Source organism: Polypterus senegalus, chromosome 1 (assembly GCF_016835505.1).
Source record: "Polypterus senegalus isolate Bchr_013 chromosome 1, ASM1683550v1, whole genome shotgun sequence".
Classification (NCBI taxonomy): domain Eukaryota; kingdom Metazoa; phylum Chordata; class Cladistia; order Polypteriformes; family Polypteridae; genus Polypterus; species Polypterus senegalus.
Window position 1 is genome coordinate 252,367,275 of NC_053154.1, and position 24,047 is coordinate 252,391,321.

At 35.9% G+C, this 24,047-nt stretch overlaps 1 protein-coding gene across 2 annotated transcripts; it reads right to left on the bottom strand.

Annotated features, from left to right (window-relative positions):
• Positions 1-1,761: 1,761 nt before the first annotated feature.
• On the bottom strand, positions 1,762-19,010 carry LOC120540814 (ankyrin repeat domain-containing protein 1-like). Of its 2 annotated transcripts, XM_039771891.1 has the most exons (9): positions 18,895-19,008; positions 17,039-17,218; positions 14,318-14,455; positions 11,229-11,336; positions 10,995-11,093; positions 9,079-9,177; positions 7,237-7,335; positions 5,337-5,435; positions 1,764-2,997 (listed from the first exon to the last, which is right to left on the bottom strand). In XM_039771891.1, exons 1-9 carry the CDS (start codon positions 18,919-18,921, stop codon positions 2,905-2,907), a joined length of 942 nt encoding a protein of 313 aa, XP_039627825.1. In that variant the 5' UTR covers positions 18,922-19,008; the 3' UTR covers positions 1,764-2,904. The 2 variants fall into 2 exon arrangements, with proteins under 2 accessions (XP_039627832.1, XP_039627825.1); XM_039771898.1 differs by lacking the exon at positions 14,318-14,455 and having other exon boundaries at positions 1,762-2,997; positions 18,895-19,010.
• Positions 19,011-24,047: the final 5,037 nt, after the last annotated feature.

The window sequence follows — 24,047 nt, forward strand, 5'->3', positions numbered from 1 at the left end:
CCTTTCGTATTAAAACTGATTAAGTCAGTGTTTGTGTTGGAACTTAGTACAATTTCCTTTATTTTTCACTTAAGCTGGCACTTAAGTGTTCAATCTGCTTCAAGAATGATTTAAGATATGAAGAGTTAGGGGAAGTGACGGAGAAGATGGGAGGGAATGAGAACGGTGCCTGTACACATGTGCTGCACGGCCGCCCTACTGATCGCTGCCGGGAGTTGATTCTACAATAAAATAAAAAGAGGAATAACCTTTGCGGTCAATCATCACCCCAAAAGCGGATAGTAGACGTCACATAGTATATGTGTACCAAATTTCATATCAATCGGTCAAATGGTTTGTGAGCTACAGGTGATTTAAAATCCTGGACAGACAAATGAACAGCCACGGTAGCATACTGTATTATAGAAGAAGTAATATTTGCCATATCATCAGTAGATGGATATTAGTTTTTCTTAATTCAGGTAATCTCTTCTTTTCTCTGCTGATATGCAGTGTTTAATTATTTGTTATATTTTTATTTTAAAAAGAAAGTTTTTTTTCTTTTTTTTTTGTGTGACACATTTCTACCTGGCATAACCTGCAAACTGGCCAGACTTGAGTCTTGCATACATTGCTGAGGGTTATAGGCTGTGCCTCCCTGTGACACCGATAAGGAGTAAATCTAAATATCGCTTAAGGATTAGTAAAGACTTTTATCAAGCGCATTTATCTTATTTAAAATTGTCCAAAATGTTTCCAGGGCAAGATTCAACCCGTGAATGCTGCAATCGAGCTCCAGCTTCACTGGGCCACATGTTTTGGGCCTGCAACAAATTAACATTATTCTGGACCAAAATCTTTAATAATAATAATGCATTTTATTTATTTGTAGGCACCTTTCTAAACACTCAAGGACACCGAACAATAGATAAAAAACAGATTATAAACAAAATTATAATACAAAAATTAAAATCAGACAGAGCAATTGTAATCAAAGAGAAAAAGCCGTCTTAAACAAATGAGTTTTAAGTTTAGATTTGAAAAGTGAAAATGATTCAATGTTTCTAAGCTCAGGTAGTAGTGAGTTACAGTGCTGGGGAGCAGAGCATTCACTTGCTGGTAAGACGGACGAAGAGGACAGTCAAGTGGATGGAGGAAGAGGATCTGAGGGGACGGGAGGGAATGGCAACATGGAGGAGGTCAGACAGATATGGAGGGGCAAGGTTGTGGAGAGCCTTAAATGTTAACAGAAGAATTTTGAATTGAATGCAGAACTTAACTGGAAGCCAGTGAAGCTGCTGAAAAACGGGAGTGATATGGTGAATAGAGGGGGTCCTAGTAATGATGCGGGCACCCTTTAACTCCTTTCAGACAGCCTTGGTGTCACAATCCCTCCTAACCCATTAACATCTCTGTCTGGTGTACACCCAGATGGGCTTAAAGTGGAAAAGGACAAACAAATCATAATTTCCTTTACTTCACTATAAGCATATAGACTTATCTTGCTTAGCTTGAAGAATCCCACCCTGCCACTTTTAAGTCAGTGGGTAACCGATGTTCTACACTACTTGAAACTGGGAAAAAAAACATATTCTCACTTAGAGGATCTGCTGAGAACTTTTTAAAAATACGTCAGGATCTAATCAGTAACATTTTAGAATAAGCTTTCATTTCGGGAAGAAGGATACCCTACCTTTCTTGCTCTTTTTATAGAGTAGCTTTGGTGACTGGCTCTTCTCTCTTTCTCTTGGGTGGGGGTCTAATTTTGCTTTGATTTGTTGAATTTGTCTTGATTGTATGGAATGTTATCTGTTTCTAATAAAAATCAATAACATTTAAAAAAAAAAGGGTTAGTAAAGTTTATCCATTCAATTCCAATCTACACTAATCTAATCAATTGGAACATTGATTACTTATTGATACCAAGGAAGGTTAAAGTGGAATAAAAAATGACAGACAATGTATTAAGACATTGCCAGCCCTTCATTTGTCGTGATTTCAACTCATATAAAAATCAAAGGAGGCATTTTTTAATTTCATTTAATTAACATTTAATTACATCTTATTTTCCAATTATATATATAAAGCACATATTGTTGACAGACTATTTACTGCATTTTTATGTTTACAATACTTTCATTGCTTACCAGGCAAACTGATATAATTGTAACATTTGTTAATGCAATTTATATATTTTCATATAACATGATCAATTTAAATACTTTCAAAATGTACATATCACTTTTAAATAAAATGTATAAAAAAGTGTCATTAAGTACAGTAAGTGCATTGCAACCTCAGGGCCCTGTACTCTTTATCAAGCGTCACTTGACAATGACATCTACTCATCCAATAATTACATCCAGTGTCAGCCCACCTTTTTATCTAGAATGTGGATCTCTCACATACACTTGTTACATTTCGATTCACAAGTCGGCAATTAAATCCAAAGTCTAGTGTGCATAGACTGTTGACTTAGTACTGTATGGTTAACTACTTCATCTTCCACTTTAGTAAGGTCAGTTTGAAAGTATCATTACTAGTTAACTGTAGCCTTCATTCTGTATTCATCATCAGCAGATTCCCTCAGCAAAACTCCTGCAGTAGAAACATTTCTTACTGCCTTCATTTACTTAACTTCCCTGCGTCGTTCATCTCAAAATCATTTTCTGTATTGCTGTCACACTACTCCGTGTCCAGCAAAACGCCTACCAGTGCACAGTCGGTCCACGACAACTGTATCTGCAATGACATTTTGTGTTAAATATAACCTGACAAATAAATATACAACATATTTAAAAAGTAGGTTTTAAAGTCCATATCAGCAAAAATATAGTTATGCTTCTTCCCAGTTCAGGCTGTGCTTTGTTCAGCCAGTTGTGCAATAACTGTTGAGGTTTTTGAAGAGGGGAGTTCATTCCAAGCTTAATTTGGAAGCTTCGTTGATTCAAAGCCTTCCAGAATGTTTTTAGTTCCGCTCTGCCACACCAGTACACTTTCAATTGGGGATTTGCCATCCTGTAGAAAAATTTTAAAAATGATAGTAAAGATTCTTTGTTATATTAAGGCCACCAGATGGCATGTTTTAGTACATTCCAGATTAAGGTCTTGAAACTGACAGTAATGAATATAACTGCACAAAATTGTTCAAAGCAAATCACATCTCTCTACTTGTGTTTTTGGAATCTTATTCAATTACATTCTCTTAGTATTTTTTAATAATAGTGTTATGTATTTTAATGGCATTATTAATTGTGTACTTCATATACCTAACCAGAGCCAATTCTAGACATAGGTGAGCTAGGCCCCCAACCCACACACAGAACAAGGGTGAGGAGAAGTGAGTCCTAACTTATTTATACTGCTTAATGCCCCAGAAGGGCTAATCAAGGGAGTGAACGAAAATGACCAGGAGATAATAATGAGTCAGGCCAGGCAGGATCAAAACCAGAAGATCGGAAAGACACCTAAGTGAACAAAGTATTGGGGCAAATCAAACATCAAATTAAGATCAAAAAAGAAATCAAAAACCCAAAATGAAACCTAGCACTTGGACTACTTAATAAGCAAAGTGACTATCAGTAAGGATTTAGAGTTTTATCCAACTGAGGGTTAAAGCTACTTTTCGCCATATTTATAGTGGGATTTCTGCTAGCATCATAGAAGCAGTGATCGTCGTCATGTGATGCAACTCAAATATAAATAGTATAAGAAATAAAATAAATCTCGAAAATAAATAATTTAAAGCCTGTAAAGACAGCGTAAATTACTACAAGATGTAAAATGACATGTACATTTTTTTGCTTAATCGTAACATTGAATGTTGCCCATGTTATTTACACCTCAGTAAGATTAATACTAACTTTCTATTTTATTTTAAGACGATTTTTATTTTTCTATTCAATTTAACATATCTTTAATAAGTGGATTTTCACTTAGGAGACCAGCACTGTATGACCAGTTATGTTTTTCATTGAAAAGGACATAGAAAGTGTATTTCAACTTGTATCCTTAGATATGCATCCATAATAACACATTTTACATCAGGGGGACTGTTGGATCCTGGAGGGCTGCGGTGGCTGCAGGCTATTGCTAACCCAATTTCTTATTAATTTCTGGTTTATAGGATATACCTATAATAATTCTTTTACATCTAAATTTGACTTTTCTGAGAAAAATCCAAACAGACTGGGTAGAAATAGGATTATTCAATTCTGCATATATTTTTTTCTTTCTATTTGTTATTTTCTACCATAATACTAATAACCTGCAACCTAATAAAGTATACTTTACTGATGAAACTGGTATGTGATATTCGGATGATTGGCACTTATGTCTCCCTGAACAAAATGTGGCATGGCAGGCTGAGCAAATCTCCATCACATGTCCCACTCCCCACTGTCATTAAATATTTCAAAAAACAAAAAATGTCTGTCCTTTGATGAAGCAAATAAATAATAGAAAATGTTTAACTTTGAAATCAATGAATTAAGTCACACCCAAATGTTACACTATACATACATTTTCTAAACAGTTAAAATAGATAGATAGATAGATAGATAGATAGATAGATAGATAGATAGATAGATAGATAGATACTTTATTAATCCCAAGGGGAAATTCACATACTCCAGCAGCAGGGTAAATAAGAATTGCTTATCTGGTCACATTTAAAATACATAGTGAAACATTGATTAAATCTTGGCTGAAGAAGGGGCCTAAGTTGCCTTGAAAGCTTGCATATTGTAATCTTTTTAGTTAGCCAATAAAAGGTGTCATTTTGCTTGACTTCTCACTACATTCATAATGGCTAACACGGTACAACACCCTAGTACTATAGTGAAACATTAAAAGGCATAATTTTCTATGAATTAAAAATCGTTAAAGGTATTTGTGTACTTTTTGTAATTTCATAGCTTTCGATTTGTTAAATTATTAGTTAGACTCACTAGTCAGTGTAATATATATTACGAACGGGATATGATAGAAATATGCAGCGATACAATTGAGACTATAAAATGCAATTTTTTTTTAATGGTTCGCCTGCCTAATCCCTAACCCCCACCCCATAAGCCTAAGTATTAAACTCCAGCCATGAACATCACTGCACTTGCAGGCAGAAAAGTAAGTTGTCATTGACCGTGTTTGTAATGAAAACTACAAGTCCAACTGAGCAAATTAAGGCAAAGCCTTTCAGGGCTTATGGTGATGAGTACACCACAAGGACACAAGTCTATAATATTAATTATCTGCTACCGGTAAGATTTAAATTTCTTTTTCTTTGGATCAACTGTGTAATCTTTTTTTTTTTCTCTTTTCACATTAGTGATGTGCCAGATTAATGAACTGATACTTACACTGTTCTTTATATTCATATTAGCTCCATAAATGAGTAAGAGTCTGATAAGCTTGAATCGGTTCAACCTGATGGCGTCATGTAGTGGAGTATCACCTTCCTGCATTGAAAAAGCAGATCATTATTTAAGGTTAATAAACATTTAACAAATAATTTATATAATGTTTTTATTGGTAACATGTAGTTTATATGCATCACCTGAACCTTCATTTATGAAACCAACAAGTTATTTCCTTTTGAGGGTAAACTGTGTGTGCACTTATTTTTGTATATATTTTTTTTCCTTCGGGCAGCTCAGTGGTGCAGCATTTAGTGTCATTATCTCAATGGATGCAGCTTTCTTGGTTCAAGTTGTACCTTGTGCATTGCTTGTTTGAAATTTTGCATGTCCTGTCACAACCAAAAAAAGTGTGTATTATGGTAATTGGAATTCTAAACTGGCACTGTGCAAGTGTGGGCACTGTCCAGTGGTGGTTCCTGCTTGGCACCTGATGTTGCCTGGCTAGGCTCCAGCCCTCTGCACGTCAAATTTGATTTAGTAGGTTTGAGAAAGAAATGTTATGGCATGTTGTTTTTATGCTTTAAGGACATACACAATTAACAGAATGCTTTTACATGACCTTAAATAGGCAATCGGGTCTAGAAAAGCACAAAGTTTACTATACATATAAAAAAAGTTCAGTACAACACATAATGACTCTTTTTTCATTTGTGTACTCCAGTTTCTCTGTTTTTTGTATTTCAATGGTCAAATCTATTGCTACACAAAGTGATCCTCTTTAGGATGGAGATCATTGTTAGATGCATCCATCGACTTGTTGATTCATTCTTCTTATGTTACTTTTACTTCATAAGAGTGTCATGCAAAGACTCAGTAATAGTAGGTGTAAGGTGGAGAGCTGTCCACTGTATGGCATAGTCATGCACACTTCCACAGTCGACCAATTAATAGTTAAAAGTCAGACTAATATGCACATATTTGTATGCCGGAGGAAATCAGAGCATCCAGGGAAGCCCACGTGACCAGAATTTGAACCCAGATCTGTGAAGTATGTGATTGTTTTTTAAAGAGCGCTGCCAATTTGTTTTCATGGCTGCCACCATCTTCTTGTTAGTAAAGGCTTTCATGTTTTTGGTGCATTTCTATGTCTGACCTTAGCAGATTTGTTGTGTAAAAGATGACTGCACATGCAGTAGAAAGAAATGTCTGAACTTTATAATTATTAAAGAGAAGAGCAGGTCAAAAGTTATTTACCCCAAAAAAATAATTTGGGTTTACAATTATTGCTTTGGTTTTCAGCAACAAATCTGGTTAGTGTTTTTGGTTTTGTTAGAAGGACTAGTGAGCAGACTTTACAACAGTTCCCTAAGCTATCCTTTCAAGGAAACTAAAGAATATTTCTGCTATTCACTTGTAATTCAAAAAATAATTGTGTGCAGCTGGAGTTTTCCATCTTTTTCGATTCAAACCCAACGATTACATGTAAAGTGCATGCCTAGTACTTACTTGGCTTTTAATGCTGTGGTAGATCTTCATTGCTTAAATTATGTAAATAAACATTTAAAACATATGGCACAGTCTCATAGATTCAGCATTCTGGGCTTGAATCCTATGCCTGCTAGCTGTCTGTGTAGAGATTGCACTTTGTGTCCATTTTTCTGTGTACTGTGGATTTTCTTTCCACGTCACAAAGAAGTGCATTGTAAGAGAACTGACACTTTTAAATTGACTCTGCGTGTAAGAGGACTGGCATCCTATCTAGGGTTCATTCTTACTTTGTCCCCGATGCTTTGACCTCTCACTGGTTTTAGCAGTTTTCAAAATATTTTGCAGTTTATCTCATCTACTATATGAATATATGTACGGTAGTTTCTGTGGTCAGTTAGAATTATGCACATACCAAATCTCTTGCATTAATATCTGCTCCACAGGCAATGAGATGTTCAGCACATTCTTGATGACCAGTTCTGACTGCAACATGTAGAGGAGTACTGTTCAACTGCCAGACAAAACAGAACATCAACGTTACTAATATTATTAATAAATTCTTGCTTATGAATGAAATGAGTGACAGATTATAGATTCATTAATTTCCCACTTTACATGCTTTAGTTAAGCAGTGCTAATGAAAGTACTCTAATATATTTATAGATTTTATACAGATGGCTGCTTTAAAGCTAAAATTGATTCTAACCTGGATAGTTCCATATCATTACTTAAGCCTCAAAATCAATCAAAGTGATTTACTCACTAAAACATAATTGTAATGTGAAGCTACCTAACCTTTAAACATGTTTAAAAAGTGAAATGACAAAAAATGTTGTCAGCATATATTAGCAATTACAACGTCTCAACTTTAATTGATTACTCCACCCAAAAATAATTTTTTGATAATATTATACTTACCCCATATCATGTGTATTGGTGTCTATTAAATTTTTTATAATCTTTTGTTTTTAAGAAAAAAGACATAACCAAGTTTCTGATAGACCAGGACCCAGTAGTGACCAACACTGGACAGCAGCAAAGATTTTCAAGAATGTCTATGATAAAATCTCAAATTACTCATGCTATACAATCCACAAGTCATTGAGTTATTTCCTTATTTAATGCAAAACACATGTATTTTTTGCTAAAGTATGGTTACCGTATATACTTGCGTATAATTCGGGTCTTGAAACCCAAAAAATTGATCATAAAACGACGACTTATACGCCCATTCAAATATATGACACTTAATGTTTTTTTTTTTTTACATCTTCTTGCTTCCTCCAATCTTACATCAGTTTCTCAGACACATTGAATTTTGTTTCAGCAGCACGCTTACCAATTTCTTTCACCACTTCAACGACTTTTAATTTAAAACCAGCTTCATATTTTCTTCCAATCGAATGCTCCATTGTAAATAAGGGATGCTCTTACGATAAAGGTATATGAGGGTGTGAGATACAAAAAACACAAATCAGTGCAAAAGTCGCCTTAGAATAGTTTGGGTATTACAATGTGGTCACGTAGGCACAATACATAAAAAAATAAAGGCAGTGTGCTCCATGGTTACTCTCTCAGGTGAGCGTTAACGTATGATAATCTTTTCGACCAATAGTGTGAGTTTTCCACATTTGACTTATACAACCGACATTATAAAATGCCAGAAATTATTACAGTAAAATCAAGCCCCAACTTATCTGTGGGAGAACTTAAATGCGTGTATATACAGTATGATAAATAAATAAGTCCAAAAAATGAAAGCAGTGCACAAACAGAAGGGAGTCACACTTTTCAATTGAAAACAGGGTCTTGACTAATGAAAGAGGGAGAGAGGCGGGTCTTAAATTAAAAAATGCTTCCCTGTGTGAAGGGGCCTCCTGCTTGTGCATTACTTATAATTTCCATAGTCATTTATTTAACAATTTTTTTACAAAAAGAAAACATGCATTTTGCATGTTGTGAACATTCGGCTAGATGACTTGAACTATCGATCATTAGACACAAGTATAGTGTGAGATTTCTTCATGGACGTTTTTGATATTGTTTTCTGTTGTCCAGTGTTGGTTACTGTTGGGTCCCATTCTAACAGAAAGTTTGTTATGTCCTTTTTATATGAAAACATTACATTAAAATTTGTTCCCGGCCACCACTACAAACCACATGGGGTCAATAGAATATAAAAAAATATCATTGCTGGGTGGTGTATTCCTTTAAACACATATTTTTGATCACATGTAGTACATCAGATCAATACCTTATCTCTGGCATTCACTTTCCCACCCTTGTTCAGTAGTAGCTCCAGCACTGGAAGGCTTCCACCTCGGCAAGCCCAATGGATGGCATCATTCTGAAGCTGTACAGCAAAACAGATAACATAGCATTAGATTTGTATTCCAAAAACAGGCACGGAGTATTTTTTATGCCCTTCTGGTCTAAGCTTTAGCATTCACCTTTAAAATAAATTTGAATGAAAATTGCTCATCTGTTTGTTATACTTTACAGCCTTAAACCATAATTATTCAGTAGGTTTCAGCAAACTTTATGCATAGCTTTTGTTGTACAGAATACTTTGCATGTAACTCCATTGAAATAAATAAGTGATCAGGTGTGAAGTTAAGGTAATAACTGTAGGGGTTTTAAAGGCTGATTATAGTGCATCTATTAGTCACTTAATGCTATGTAGCAGTAAGTAACTAATATCATAGCTGAACAATAGGTAGCCCCTTTTCTAATGCATTGCTATTAGTGTTTTGTAAGGCTTATTAACACCAAACAAAGCATCCATTCTTGTTCTTGTATTCCAAATTTTTACCTGAATTACTACTAAACAGAATAACAACTAAACATTGATCCAATTCAGGGTTTCCTTATATAACAGATGTTAAGCCAGGGGCGGGCACGGTGGCGCAGTGGTAGCGCTGCTGCCTCGCAGTTAGGAGACCCGGGTTTGCTTCCCGGGTCCTCCCTGCATGGAGTTTGCATGTTCTCCCTGTGGGTGTCTTCCGGGTGCTCCGGTTTCCTCCCACAGTCCAAAGACATGCAGGTTAGGTGGATTGGCGATTCTAAATTGGCCCTAGTGTGTGCTTGGTATGTGGGTGTGTTTGTGTGTGTCCTGCGGTGGGTTGTCACCCTGCCCAGGATTGGTTCCTGCCTTGTGCCTTGTGTTGGCTGGGATTGGCTCCATCAGACCCCCGTGACCCTGTGTTCGGATTCAGCGGTTTGGAAAATGGAAGGATGGATGTTAAAACATTGTCCACTTGCCACATTTAAAATCTAGAAAAACACACTCCCTTCTTTCATCTCCTGTCTCCCGCCATCTCCCTGCCACAATCCTTGCCTCACTTTTTTCCTCTCCAAGGTGAGTTCTTGCCACAACAGACCTTCTGACTTTAAGCTTAACAGTGCCTATGCTGTGAGAAACTATTGACCCCACCCAACCAATAAAATGTCTGGCCAAACTATGAAATTATATCTAGGGCCAGAAGTAGGCTTGGGGTCAATAAGCCACAGGGTACTCCGGTGACCTCTGGGACCCCTATACCACTGAAGCTTCCTTTGTTTTTAAGTGACCAAGTCTCTTAGCCAGCTTCAGGCTTCCTTCCACTCAGAGATTGTATACTGCTACCAAACACGCTGAAAGGTAATGACTAGCTGGCTTTATGCTATAATCTTCTAAGTCTATACTCTCTTTTCCTGACTCTGGACCACATTCTTATTTCTATCAGGCAAAAGGAACTCTGCCCATCTGACCACTCTTCGTGACCTTTCTTTTATTACAGAGGATATGGTTTCTCTGGCACCTGCTGTGTTGCCTGACCTCTAATATTCTGGGTGAATGTTAGCTTTATTCATTCCATGATGCACTTATCCTTGCTTTCTCACGTGTTTCAGCTCATTTATTAGGCATATTGCTCCTTTCTTCCTGTATTGTTAAGCCATTGATTTCCATCATCAATGCCCTTGCATATTTTTAGGTCATTCTTACAGGTCTTCTGGGGCATACTTCTGTCCTGTGACTCCCTTTACTTCCATTGGGCAACCATTTCAATTGCCAATAAGACTATTAAAGTAAAGAATTATGTGTTTATCCTTCTAAATCTTTGGCATTTGATTCTACTGAAAAAGACACCTTAAAATATTCAAATTGTTCATGTTAAATATGCAACACACCTCATCTTTATGGTCAATCAGAGCTCCAGCTTCTAATAATCTCTTGACTATCTCAATGTGTCCTTCTGAACTTGCTCTATGCAATGCTGTCCTCTGAAACTGAAGAAAGAGAGGTACTTTTTATTATTTGATACCAGGAAGGTTCTTATCTTTAATTGTTTTGCAAAAGTTATGCAATAGAAGAGAGAGTAATGTTCAAACTTATTTAAGAATGTTCTATGGTCCTGCATTTACCTGATCAGATGCACTTGGATCTCCACCTTCGGCTAGATATTTTTCAATAATTGGCAACTTATTCTCAACAGCAGCTTTTAAAAATGTGGGCACATCAATGGTTTCAGGCTGAAAGGAAAAGTATAGTAAAATCTATAAGTTACACATGGGACATGAAACATTCACATATTGTCTGCTCCTTAGTATTGGAAACTGTAGATTTTAAATAATTTATTCCCCAAAATATGTCACATTGTATTAGCCATCTATCACCCTTTCCATTAAAGAGTTGAGCCTATGCTGACACTTGTATTTATGCAGGAGATATCAACCCTAGTTAAGATGACCCTAACCCTAACCCTAACCCTTTAAAATGCATCTCACACACTCAGTGGAACATTTTAATGCTTAAAAAGTACATAGCATGTTCAATAAAAGCTCTGCCAAGAAAGTGAACAGGCCAGAAAGTGAACTCATACACCCAGGCAACTGAGAAAGTAGTGCTAAACACTGCACCACCATTGTCACCACATCCAGATATTCAGATATTAATACAACTATCTATCTATCTATTTTAACTGTTTAGAAAATGTATGTATAGTGTAACATTTGGGTGTGACTTAATTCATTGATTTCAAAGTTAAACATTTTCTATAATTTATTTGCTTCATCAAAAGACAGACATTTTTTGTTTTTTGAAATATTTTATGACAGTGGGGAGTGGTCAAGCAAAATGACACCTTTTATTGGCTAACTAAAAAGATTACAATATGCAAGCTTTCAAGGCAACTCAGGCCCCTTCTTCAGCCAAGATTTAATCAATGTTTCACTATGTATTTTAAATGTGACGCGATAAGCAATTCTTATTTACCCTGCTGCTGGAGTATGTGAATTTCCCCTTGGGATTAATAAAGTTATCTATCTATCTATCTATCTATCTATCTATCTATCTATCTATCTATCTATCTATCTATCTATCTATCTATCTATCTATCATATGAAGCTTTAAGCAATGGAATGGTTTTAGGATTACATTCTTTACTTTTTAGTAGCTGTCTTTGATAATGATGTCTTTTTAGATAGTGGGTGTACCATGGTGCCTGACAGGTACTGCTCAGATCCTTAAATAATTAATGTAGACCTAAATAATAATATATGCTTCATTTATTGTTATACCATTCAGCCACTGGGGACAGCTTGTCTGCTTTCTCACAAAGACAGCACACTGCCTTTCTTATCTGTTTCTCTTTCTCTCACCAGTAAAATGTTTGCTCAAACTCCTTACAGGTGCTAACAGGTAACAGCCCCTTAAGTTTTCCCTTGAATACTCTCCCAGAAAATGACTAGAATCACTTTAGCAGCTTCAGTTTCAGCCACCATGAAATAATACAGTTTGGTGGTCTCTTCTTTCTACCCGCTCCTAACTTCTCTTAAACAGTCATGAACTCATGTGCTTCCACAGTGCAGACACCAGGTGCACAGAATAGGGTGACCTTCTTTTTGTGGATCCCAGTTAAGGCAAAACTGGGCACCAATTTTCTCTGGTGTTTGACATGCATCCTGTGACACACTGACAACTTATGTTTAACATCACCTTTAGGCTAGCAGATTTTAAAGTTGTATATCAAGCACACCACATCAGGTTTTCTTGAGGTATTGCCATTCTATATATCTTAACAGTGGAGAGACAGAACTACTACTGATTATTTCCTGTGCCTAGTTACAACTTCACTCATTAAAATATTTAACTTGAATGAGAAAGAAAGAGGGGTGAAAAGTAATGAGAAAACACTTTTAAGGCAACAACCAGAATCTGTACATGCAGAGAGAAACAAAATACTTCCAGAAAGTCACATTTTAGTGTTTTCCCACTATATTGTGTTTCTTATGGTTTGTATAATTTTATATTCAAAATCACCTGCGGGTGGAATTCGTCAGAGAAACATTCCATTAAAGTCTGCTGCATAAGTAATGTTAGATTGCATCGTAAACGATGTTCTGAGATTTCTCAGGTAAGTTAGACAGAAGTTTCAATATGAGGTAGTTTTACTCACTAATTAAAGTGCTATGGAGTGCCGACATATTATGTATTGATAGAAAAATCAAGTAAAAACTCCTCTGTATTCTGTATACATGACAACAATGACCTTATAAACATTTTAGTTTTCAGAAACATTTGGCCCAAGAAGGAAAACCACTGGATAGAAGAATGAATTGAAACTTGATGCTTGAAATGTAATTAAATCTAAACAAAATACAAATATGTTTTTGATTAGATCAGCATTTCTCAACCTTTAAGTATTTGTGACCCGAGTTTTCATAACAGTTTTTTTTTCCTTTTATTATATTTTATTATATTAGCTTTAAATTGTTATATTTTTTTACAGTTTTTTTTTAAACATTCATGTTGTATTAGATAAGCAAACATTTGCTCATTTCACTATATTAGGTAAATAATTTTTGCTTCAGGACTGGCTTTGCATAACAGCTTTAATCGTGCCCTCCCTAACATTTTTTTGAAATCTAGATGCATATTTTATTATACCTACCTAACTTTTATCAACATTTATCTAACTCTATATTTGTTGTTCTAGTATCAGAATGTAGTTTAAGTTAATTTGTTTTGGTTTCAACAGATTTGAGAACCACTGGATTAGATCCTTGAATGTGATCCAAGTTTTGGTATTGCTAAAGCTACTTATTCCTGTTCTAGGGTTGCAAGGAAATGAGTCCTAATCCATCAATCTTGTTAGTAACTAACTAGGGTAACATACTGTAGCATTAAACTTTCATACTTTCAAACATTTTAGGTGTACTGTCTTTTATAAATGTACATTGATAACAGATTTCACACAACCTCCCCCCGCCAGTTTTTGAAGTTATTGAGTTTACAAGACATTGAAATGACATATATAATATTATGGTCATTTATACAATGTCTTCATAATTGTGTTCTGAAAATTATGTCTTTCTGAAATTCCATTTAAATAATGGTGAGTGTAGACTGGGGCTCCTTTCTTATAACTGCAGGCTTTTCATTGCATTTTCATAAACTAATTTGCCCTCCCTAATTTTAGGCCAGAGATAAGATTTCAGTTACTAATTCTTACTATGATTTCCAGCACTGGTTCTTGTTGTTGAGCTCTTGTCTTCTTCACCCTCTTCTGTTTCTTTAACTTCACAATTCTTTGAAGATCTTCCAGAGTCTCTAGCTTAGGTGCCAGTATAACGTCTTTGTGTTTATTGTCCTGTGACAATAAAAAGGAGTTATTAAATATTGAATAGCATCCGGAAAACTGTTTCAGGTTAGAAGTCAGTTTCACTTTTTGTATTTTTGAGAAATTTAACAGACTGTATTTTCTTGAACAAGACCAGCTTAAACCGTTCAGGACCTTTTGGTAAACAAAATGTGAAATGAAGAGGTTTGCTCTAAAATAGTATGGTATGGTTTTAAATCTGTTTTGAAAAACAACAAATACTACAAGTGCAACACATTGTCAGTTCTTGACTGTACTGGGACTTCACAAAGTGGCAATCGCTAAATGCCACAAATTTCTTCATGAGTGTCCAGTTTTTGTTAAATAGTTGCATTTAACTATTTGAACCGCTCTGGTCAAAATTTAACATCTTATTAAAGAAAGAAACATCTTCTAACAGGACAATTCAGTAATCAGGCAGGAGAAAAGCTGGTCATTATATCTTTTAATTACTCCTCGGTAAAATGCCTTGGAGGAAGCAGTCTGTTACAGCATGGTCCGAGAAAAAAAGAATAGTGGCTCATTTTATAAACTACTGAATTTACATTCACTGTCAATCAATGCATACATTTTACTCTGTTTGGTTCGTTAGTTTACACCCAAATGCTGAAGCAGTCTGTTACAGCATGGTCAAAATGATCAGAATGGTCAGAGAAACAGTGAATAGAGGTTCATTTTATAAACTGTTGAATTTACATACAGTGTCAATCAATGCATACATTTTACTCTGGTTGGTTCGTTGGTTTACATCCAAATGATTCATATAAAATTAAAGTCTATTACATTATATTCTGGTTCTTCTTAGACCTTTTGAGATGCAACACCACCCTTGAAATTTCTGTGCATGTAACAACTGTCCATTCTTGTTTATAGGACATCTGCTGATTTCTTAGTCATCTCTTAGTCATCCTTCAGTACATTTTGTATATTACATCAACCCTTCTTCTGGTACATTCTTTATTTACTGACCATCTCAGTATTTTTCCTAAATCAATTTTTATATTTCAGTATACATTTTGTTGTTCACTTGACCTTTATTTGGTTTCCAGCATTTATTAACCCTTTATGCTATTTCTTTAAGACTAATGCTATGTTACCCTAAAAGTATTCTTCCACATCGCATTAGCCTTGGGGTTCTGGGGACTGCAATCCATTCCAGTATGAGTAAGTCAAGTCATTATATAGAGTGATTTATGGAAAGAAGTACTGCATTGGTGACTTTTAAATCTGAAGAGTCATAGTTATGGTCATAATTATTCAAACTTTTAAAAAAGGTAGTGGTGAATAATTTTTCAGTAGCTTGCCGTCTGAAAAATGTACACATCTGAAATATAAAAGAAAACAATTCTGCTTTTCTACACTAAAGTATCTGAACTTCTTTGCTTTCCTCATATAGTCTTCTCCTCTGACATTCTGTCGTACCTTCTTCCTCTCCTTACCTTTCTCTTCCTCCTGGCATTTTATACAGCAATTGACCCAGCTAGTAAGTGTTTGCCCTTGCCACACTAGCTTTGTTCCTCTGAGTATATTCTTTAAGTTGTTGGTGTAATACCTGATCAAGCCACTGAACTTTGTACTATGGATTTGGACGGTTTGGTGCTGGGGCTTCAAATCTGACTGACTCAGCTAACTGACTTGTGGAATTAGGAATTATATGAAGAGCAGAATAGGTGAGTCAATACAAGGCCTACCAGAACCTTCAACAAACATATTTGATCACATTTTCACTTGGGATTTTGGCATTTCCAGTATCTGTGATCTCCTTTTTTTCCATTATACCAATTAATAGTGGATTTACTTATAAGATAAATCAAATAGAAACTAAAATGTGATTAAATAAACGTTTATTTTTTATAGCAATGTGAAATAATAAAACTAATGCCTTGCAATATCAATCCAATTATTCCAGTGATTTCACACATCTATATTTCAAATCCTTTCTTTTCATTGCCAAAAGGCTGAGAGATGGTGTCAGGTTCCTATCAAGTACACTGATAGAAATGACCGGTTTTAATAAATTTCGACTTAAGAATCAACCCAACGTGAACAACTTTGAGAGTTGGATGGAAACCAGTTCTGACTCAGGGAGAAGGTGCTGTCTATCTCTACATACATAGCAGAAATGCTACCAACTATCCTGACAAAAATCCACCTAGGGTTGGATGCTACTCCATCACACAAACACCCACAATCTAAGATTACAGTTAGTGAGACAAATGTCTCAAAGGCAGAAGATGCTGAATCTGAACCACTGAAGCGGATCCCAAATATATGAGGCAGCAATGCCATCTTCTGTGTCACCTTACTGCCTACAATATTACATAAGAACATGAAAATTTTCTCAGAAAGGAGAGCTTTAATAGTGTGTACAGCATGAAGGAAGCTACCGTAATTATGATTGCACAACATCTCACCTTTCTCCTATTATAAATCATTCATATGATTATTATTATAAGCCTATAACTATTTACATAATATTTTAATACATATTCTAAGTACATCATACTAATTTCACTACTATTAATCACAAATATTTTAGGTGTCTTAAACCGTGATATAGCCACTGGCTGTTACCTTTATGTTTTCTTCATTCTCTTTCCCAAAGGAGTTGTGTAAATTCAATGGCTGGAGTGTCCTGTGAGTTTTCAGGTCATCGTGTTTCTCTTTTGTCATCACACATTCATATTCTCCTCCTCTGAACTCTTCCTGTAGGCTGTCTGCATTTTCTTTCACTTCACTGGAATTGCCAGTGACCTGCAGGATGAGAGAAGTTATTCAAGTGAGTTTGTATAATGAAGAGGAAGAATTACATGTCAGTGAAGATCAAGCGAGTGCAGGCTGCATGTATGACACTGAGACAAAAACTTGCATTTCACCCATGTTCAGTTTGCTGCTTATTAGTCTCATAAAAAGCACAAGCATTTTTGCAGACATGATTCACTTTCTAAAGTACTTTTTTAGATCATCTTGCTCTCTATGAGGCCCAAGGTAAATAATGAGGTAGGTCAAAATAAATTGTCTTGATTTCCATCAGGTCTTTGCAATTTCATCACAAAAAAGTAATTTCAAATTAACTTTGAAATGAGTGGATACAAAGAATTCATACCATAATTCCATCAGATTTAAACATAAATGTAACAAAGATTTGTAGCATGTTTTCCTTTACTGTGTATCATAAGCATAATTTTTGACCCCATTCAAGCACAACAAGCACAAGCCAGGAAGGATACTTCACTGTTTTTAATACTTAACAAATATAAAAAAATTAAAAATTATTATATCATTATAAACCCATTACATCATTATCAACCCCATTTAATCCAATTCAAGGTCATGGGGACCAAATTCTATTCCAGCAGATTCCAGAATCATAAACCAGCCTACAGGTGCCATAAACTCATCAATAGGTCACATTCATGGACACACCAGCACTCACTTCTATAGGGTCATTTTAGTATCACCAATTAACCTAAACATAAATTAAACATATGTGTCTTAGGTATGTGGGAGGAAAAGCCATGCAGACAAACCACTGGGTGTGTGCGATTTGATCTCAGGACCATGAAGCTTTGAGGCAACAGCACTACTTTGCAGCACCATGAAAATCAAAACCCGACAACAATTAAATGGTAAATATCAATCAAATGTCAAATTTTGTAAAAAGAATTTATTACAATCAGGATATTTCTATAAACATTTCTTCTACAACACCTTATTTTTACAAAAATCAAAGTAAAAAAAAAGTCAAAGTGAACTTTATTGTCATCTCAATCATATACAAGTATACAGAAGATGAAATTGCGAAGCTCAGGGTCCACAGTGTAACAACATGATGTGCAAATAATAAATTAAAAATAGGTTTAAAATTAAAAAATTTAAAAACTAAAGACTAACTAAAAAGAAACAAGACAAGACATTGTGCAAAGATAGGACAAAGAAGTAGCAGCAATATTGATGTGTAAGATACGTAATATAATAAATAAATAAATAATAAAGAATAGATATAGATAATACAGAGATTATCAGTGTATGATAATAGTTGTTTAAGACATTTGTAAACAATGACAGGTCAGAATGTTTCACAGCAGAAGGATATCAGGAGTGTCAAAATACTTAAAGGTCAGTATGAGATTTACTAAAGATTTATGCACAATTTGCTTACTGATTTTTTATTTTATGTAATTAAAGTAAATACTACCCATGTACTTAAAACAGTAAGTATCATTCATGTTAATATATATGAAGTATTATTAATCTTATGTGTAATAGTTAAGTATCCTTCCATTTTAGCACACCCACATTCCAGAAACACTGCTAATTAATTAGGTGCTTCAGCATTTTTGTAATTAATTAATGTACTGCATATATTAATATGCATTTGAAAAATCTCATAATATATTATTAACAATTATAAAATTTGTTCCACCTACCAGTTCTTCAACTCTTAACAAACCCATGTTGCCAGCAGTGTACAGTATTCCTCAGTCAGTACAGAACTTTATGGCTGAACTATCAAGTCCCCAACTGAAATCTCTAAGGATGAAGTGCATATATAGCCTGAGGTTCTCCTAACGATGAGGTCATGTTCCACCATAGGTAGTAGCCACCCCCGATTACCGAACGTGTCCAGTCATGCTTAGCATATTATGAGGCATGATCTGATGTCACAAGATTTCAGTTAAAAACGGAAGAGAGGGTGATGATAAAAAGGTTTTTGGTTGCACATGGTGCTGGTATGAATCAAGGCGAAACCTGACACTTTCCCCTGTTAGTTGTGACTGAACGGTCCAGCAATGCTGACCCTTCTACTCACAAAAACAGGTGCCTGTCAGCATTTGAAATTGGTCATGATCCCTTGGTTGATCCCGGTAAAAGAGAAAAAGATATCTGATAAGCACAGTGGGAACAAAGATCTTAACAGGCAATTTTCTGTGTACTCTGAAAAAAACAGCCTTTAAACACATAACTAAACAGTCACATTTGTTTAATCTCATCTCAGCTGATAACATCAAACTGCTTTTATTTATTAAGCAATTAATTTTGTTTTAACTTATACTTTTTCTTCTTTGAAAATGTCCATAGTATATCAGTAAATTCTGGTATACGTAAATAAACTAATACATTTATGGCTGATATTAATGTAGAAATAAAGTTATACTATACACTGTTATTGTGAGCATATATATATATATATATATATATATATATATATATATATATACATATATATGTGTGTATATATATATACATATATATATATATATATATGTGTGCGTGTGTGTGTGTGTGTGTATGTATATATATAAATATAGTATGTATATTGTAAAATAAGCAAAGAAAAAAGGTTTCTGAATCCTCCCTGTATATTTCAAAATAAGTAATTGCAATGAAAGGTCTTTAAGGATATAAGCTCCAAACAAAGGGATCATGGTAGAAAATGGCTGACAAACATATACACGGAAGATGGGAAATGATGTAATTGATGGGTGTAATCCTGGGAACCAGGTATGGTAGGATCTTGGACAGCAGAAGAGGAAGTAATGGAGAATGGCATCTGAGGACCTGAAAATGGTTTATGAGGATGATTCCTCTGCTAGTCCCAGTCCGGCAGGTAAATAAAAGTATTCAAGTCTGTAAACTGTTTCCCATGCACACAAGTGTGACAATATACAGTATATAATAAAAATAAATACACACTGTGGAACTATGTGATTTAAGCACCATGCTTGAAGGGATGTGGGTTAAGTTAGGGGTCTCCCTTGAAGTTAGCAGCATGGCAGTTGAAGAGTGGTTCAGCCTCCCTTATACTTTTCAGCAATGTGACCAGAGTGCCAGTAGTCAACCACAAAAAACAGCTGTTGCTGAGTGCTCTTGAGCTTTGCATCTTCTTTGAGCTTCACCAACCATTCTCTTTCCATTTTTCAATGTGATCATGTCTCTTTTTTCCTGTCCAGGACATCTTGTTTTCAGTCTGCTGTTTCCAGTATTTGTTAATATAATAGTGCTATTCAAGTAGCCAGTCAATCTCTTATTCTTTCGTTTGCAGAAAGCACTCTCTCAATGCAGTATTGAGCTTGCAAGTTAGCATAATATTAATAAACACCAGCAAGTTAAAAAAAAACACGGCTAATTTTTCTTTTTTTATAGCATCAGCAAATTACAGTTAAATCAGACAAAGGATTTTTAATATTTTGTGGTATTTCTATTGAAGGGAATGTTTTTACTCCTAAATATTAATATTTTGAAGTGTACTTTCTTAGCAGATACCTAGTGCCCTAGATGTATAATATTGCCAAATATCAGCTTTTTAACTAAACTGTAAATAGAAAGTTCTTCAGGGTAAACTTTTGAACAGCTCCAAACTCCATGCAAACCACTCTACACCAGGTAAAGTCTAAACAAAAGGGAATTTACTGAAGTCAGGTAGGATCACAGTAATAAAGGGTGCACAGAAATTGAAAAACAATTGGTGTACAGTAAAATATAAAAATAGCCTTACACTGGCCTATGTAAGTCTTATACCCTGAACTTCCTCACCCCTTGAATCTTACTTTGCCCTTGACCAAATTGTCATCAGTGTTATTACAGTCCATGGTCTTGTGCTTGACACCTACCTCCCATTCCAGCTGAGCCCTTGTCTCTTCACTATACCCAACTTCAAGTTCACCTGGCTGCAGTAATGGACGTTCATATTTAGGACATGTGACAAATACATCCGGGATCATGCTCAATTGACCAGAAATCAGTTCTAAATCGCACCCCTTACCCTGAAGAGATGTGCAGCTGTCTCCTTAAAGTAACAAACACCCTGGCTGTGACCAGAGCACAGCTGCATCTTCCTGCTGTGCCTGAGTGGTCCTCCGACAGTCTTTTGGTTTAATTTTTTAACAATCTGCCTGGTCAATGGTTCATTGACCACTCCAGGATGGCTCTTTGGCATTTTGTCTGGGCAGTGGTTCATCACAACTCCCAGGCAAACATATATGTGGATGCACATGCATGCTGATGACATGAAACCGATCAAAAGTTACTTAGGATTTTGATGGAGCAGGTTGAGTTGCTGTGTCAAAATCTTTGAATCAGATCTGATTTCCAAATGAGATTCCCTTCTGAATGATGTGTTTGTAAGTTCTTCTCAAACTTGCAGGCTTCCTCCTGTAATCCATAGACATACCATACAGTTGACGTGTCCAGTGTGACTGTGGACAATTGTGTATATGAATATGCTTTGTGATCAACTGCCATTCCTTAAGGAAATGGCTGATTCACAGAATGGTTGCTTAGATTGAATATCGTAGTTTGGGATTACACTGTTTAGTAAAGTGTATATCAGTGGTGTCACACTCAGATCCTGGAGAAGCACAGTGGCTGCAAGTTTTAATTAGTAAACAATTATGTCTGGTTTTAGAGAATACTTCTTTTGGCTGAATTTGGATGACTAAATTTTTAAAATTCAAAACCTTTAATTGTTTATTTCTCCCTTAAACAGCAGCCAAACAGTAATAAGATGTAAGACAAAAGATGACAAGCTAACTCAATCTCATTTGCACCCATGTATACAGTACATCATACAACATCTGTGACAATAAAATATGTGTAAAGATAAAAGTGAAGTTCAGAAGAAAATTTGAACTGTTTTGTTCAACAGTACATTTTGGATGGTTCACTCAGAAAAACAAAATCAGCAGTTTTGGGAATGGCTGGTGTGATTTAGTGGAAGCACTAAAGAACCATAAGATTAAATAATGTGCTACATTAGCAACAAGTATTGGCTACTAATTAAGAAATTAGTTAGGGTGAAAATGGTGACACTATTGAAACTGAGTTTGAGACCCATCATTTACTTTGATTTTCATCTCATTATTGTCTTGCAGCTAGAAAAAAAAAAATTAGGTTAACCCTCTAAAATCTGACTTTGACACCCTTATTGTATATGTTGTATATATTCACTGTATGTATATAGATAGATAGATAGATAGATAGATAGATAGATAGATAGATAGATAGATAGATAGATAGATAGATAGATAGATGTATATTGACCACCATGAGGCATAGCAGCACCCCGAAACCACCAGACTCAACTACATGAGAAAGTACTGGTTTTAAATACAAGGTGTTTATCCCACACATAATCTAAACAGGTTTCCAGTTTCATCTTTTCAGACTGCATAATAAACTAAAAAGTCTTTCCTTCTCCTTTCACATCTCCCAAGTAGTCTCATCGATCTCCTCCTGACTCTGCCTATAGATAAATGGAACTGGGAGTACTTCTGGTGCCACAGCATTGCCCACTAATTGTACAGATCAGGTCAGATGGAAGCCCTTCAAAGAAGATATGATGATCCCCTTCAGCTCCACCTAGTGGCACCTAAGAACCCTGACAGGGCTGTCCCATGGGACTGTAATTCCCAGCCTGCAGTGCAGATATCCATATGGGTGTACCAGGAGGAAAACATGATCCCAAGAAGCAGACACCCTTTCCCCTTATAAGTGTGCCTGCCTTCTGGGAAAGGCACCTGCACCCATCCCGCTGTGACATCCCTTCCAAGCAACAAGTTAGGTTCAATCCTCGTCAGGACACTAGTCCATCTACTGCAGCACTCTCTCTCTATATATATATATATATATATACAGTGCATCCGGAAAGTATTCACAGCGCATCAATTTTTCCACATTTTGTTATGTTACAGCCTTATTCCAAAATGGATTAAATTCATTTTTTTCCTCAGAATTCTACACACAACACCCCATAATGACAACGTGAAAAAAGTTTAGTTGAGGTTTTTGCAAATTTATTAAAAATAAAAAACTGAGAAATCACATGTACATAAGTATTCACAGCTTTTGCTCAATGCTTTGTCGATGCACCTTTGACAGCCTCAAGTCTTTTTGGATATGATGCCACAAGCTTGGCACACCTATCCTTGGCCAGTTTCGCCCATTCCTCTTTGCAGCACCACTCAAGCTCCATCAGGTTGGATGGGAGGTGTCGGTGCACAGCCATTTTAAGATCTCTCCAGAGATGTTCAATCAGATTCAAGTCTGGGCTCTGGCTGGGCCACTCAAGGGCATTCACAGAGTTGTCCTGAAGCCACTCTTTTGATATCTTGGCTGTGTGCTTAGGGTCGTTGTCCTAAGATAAAGATGTCTGAGGTCAAGAGCGCTCTGGAGCAGGTTTTCATCCAGGATGTCTCTGTACATTGCTGCAGTCATCTTCCCCTTTATCCGGACTAGTCTCCCAGTTTCTGCCGCTGAAAAACATCCCCACAGCATGATGCTGCCACCATGCTACATGCTTCACTGTACGGATGGTATTGGCCTGGTGATGAGCGGTGCCTGGTTTCCTCCAAACATGACGCCTGGCCTTCACACCGAAGAGTTTAATCTTTGTCTCATCAGACCAGAGAATTTTGTTTCTTATGGTCTGAGAGTCCTTCAGGTGCCCTTTGGCAAACTCCAGGCTGGCTGCCATGTGCCTTTTACTAAAGAGTGGCTTCTGTCTGGCCACTCTACCATACAGGCCTGATTGGTGGATTGCTGCAGAGATGGTTGTCCTTCTGGAAGGTTCTACTCTCTCCAC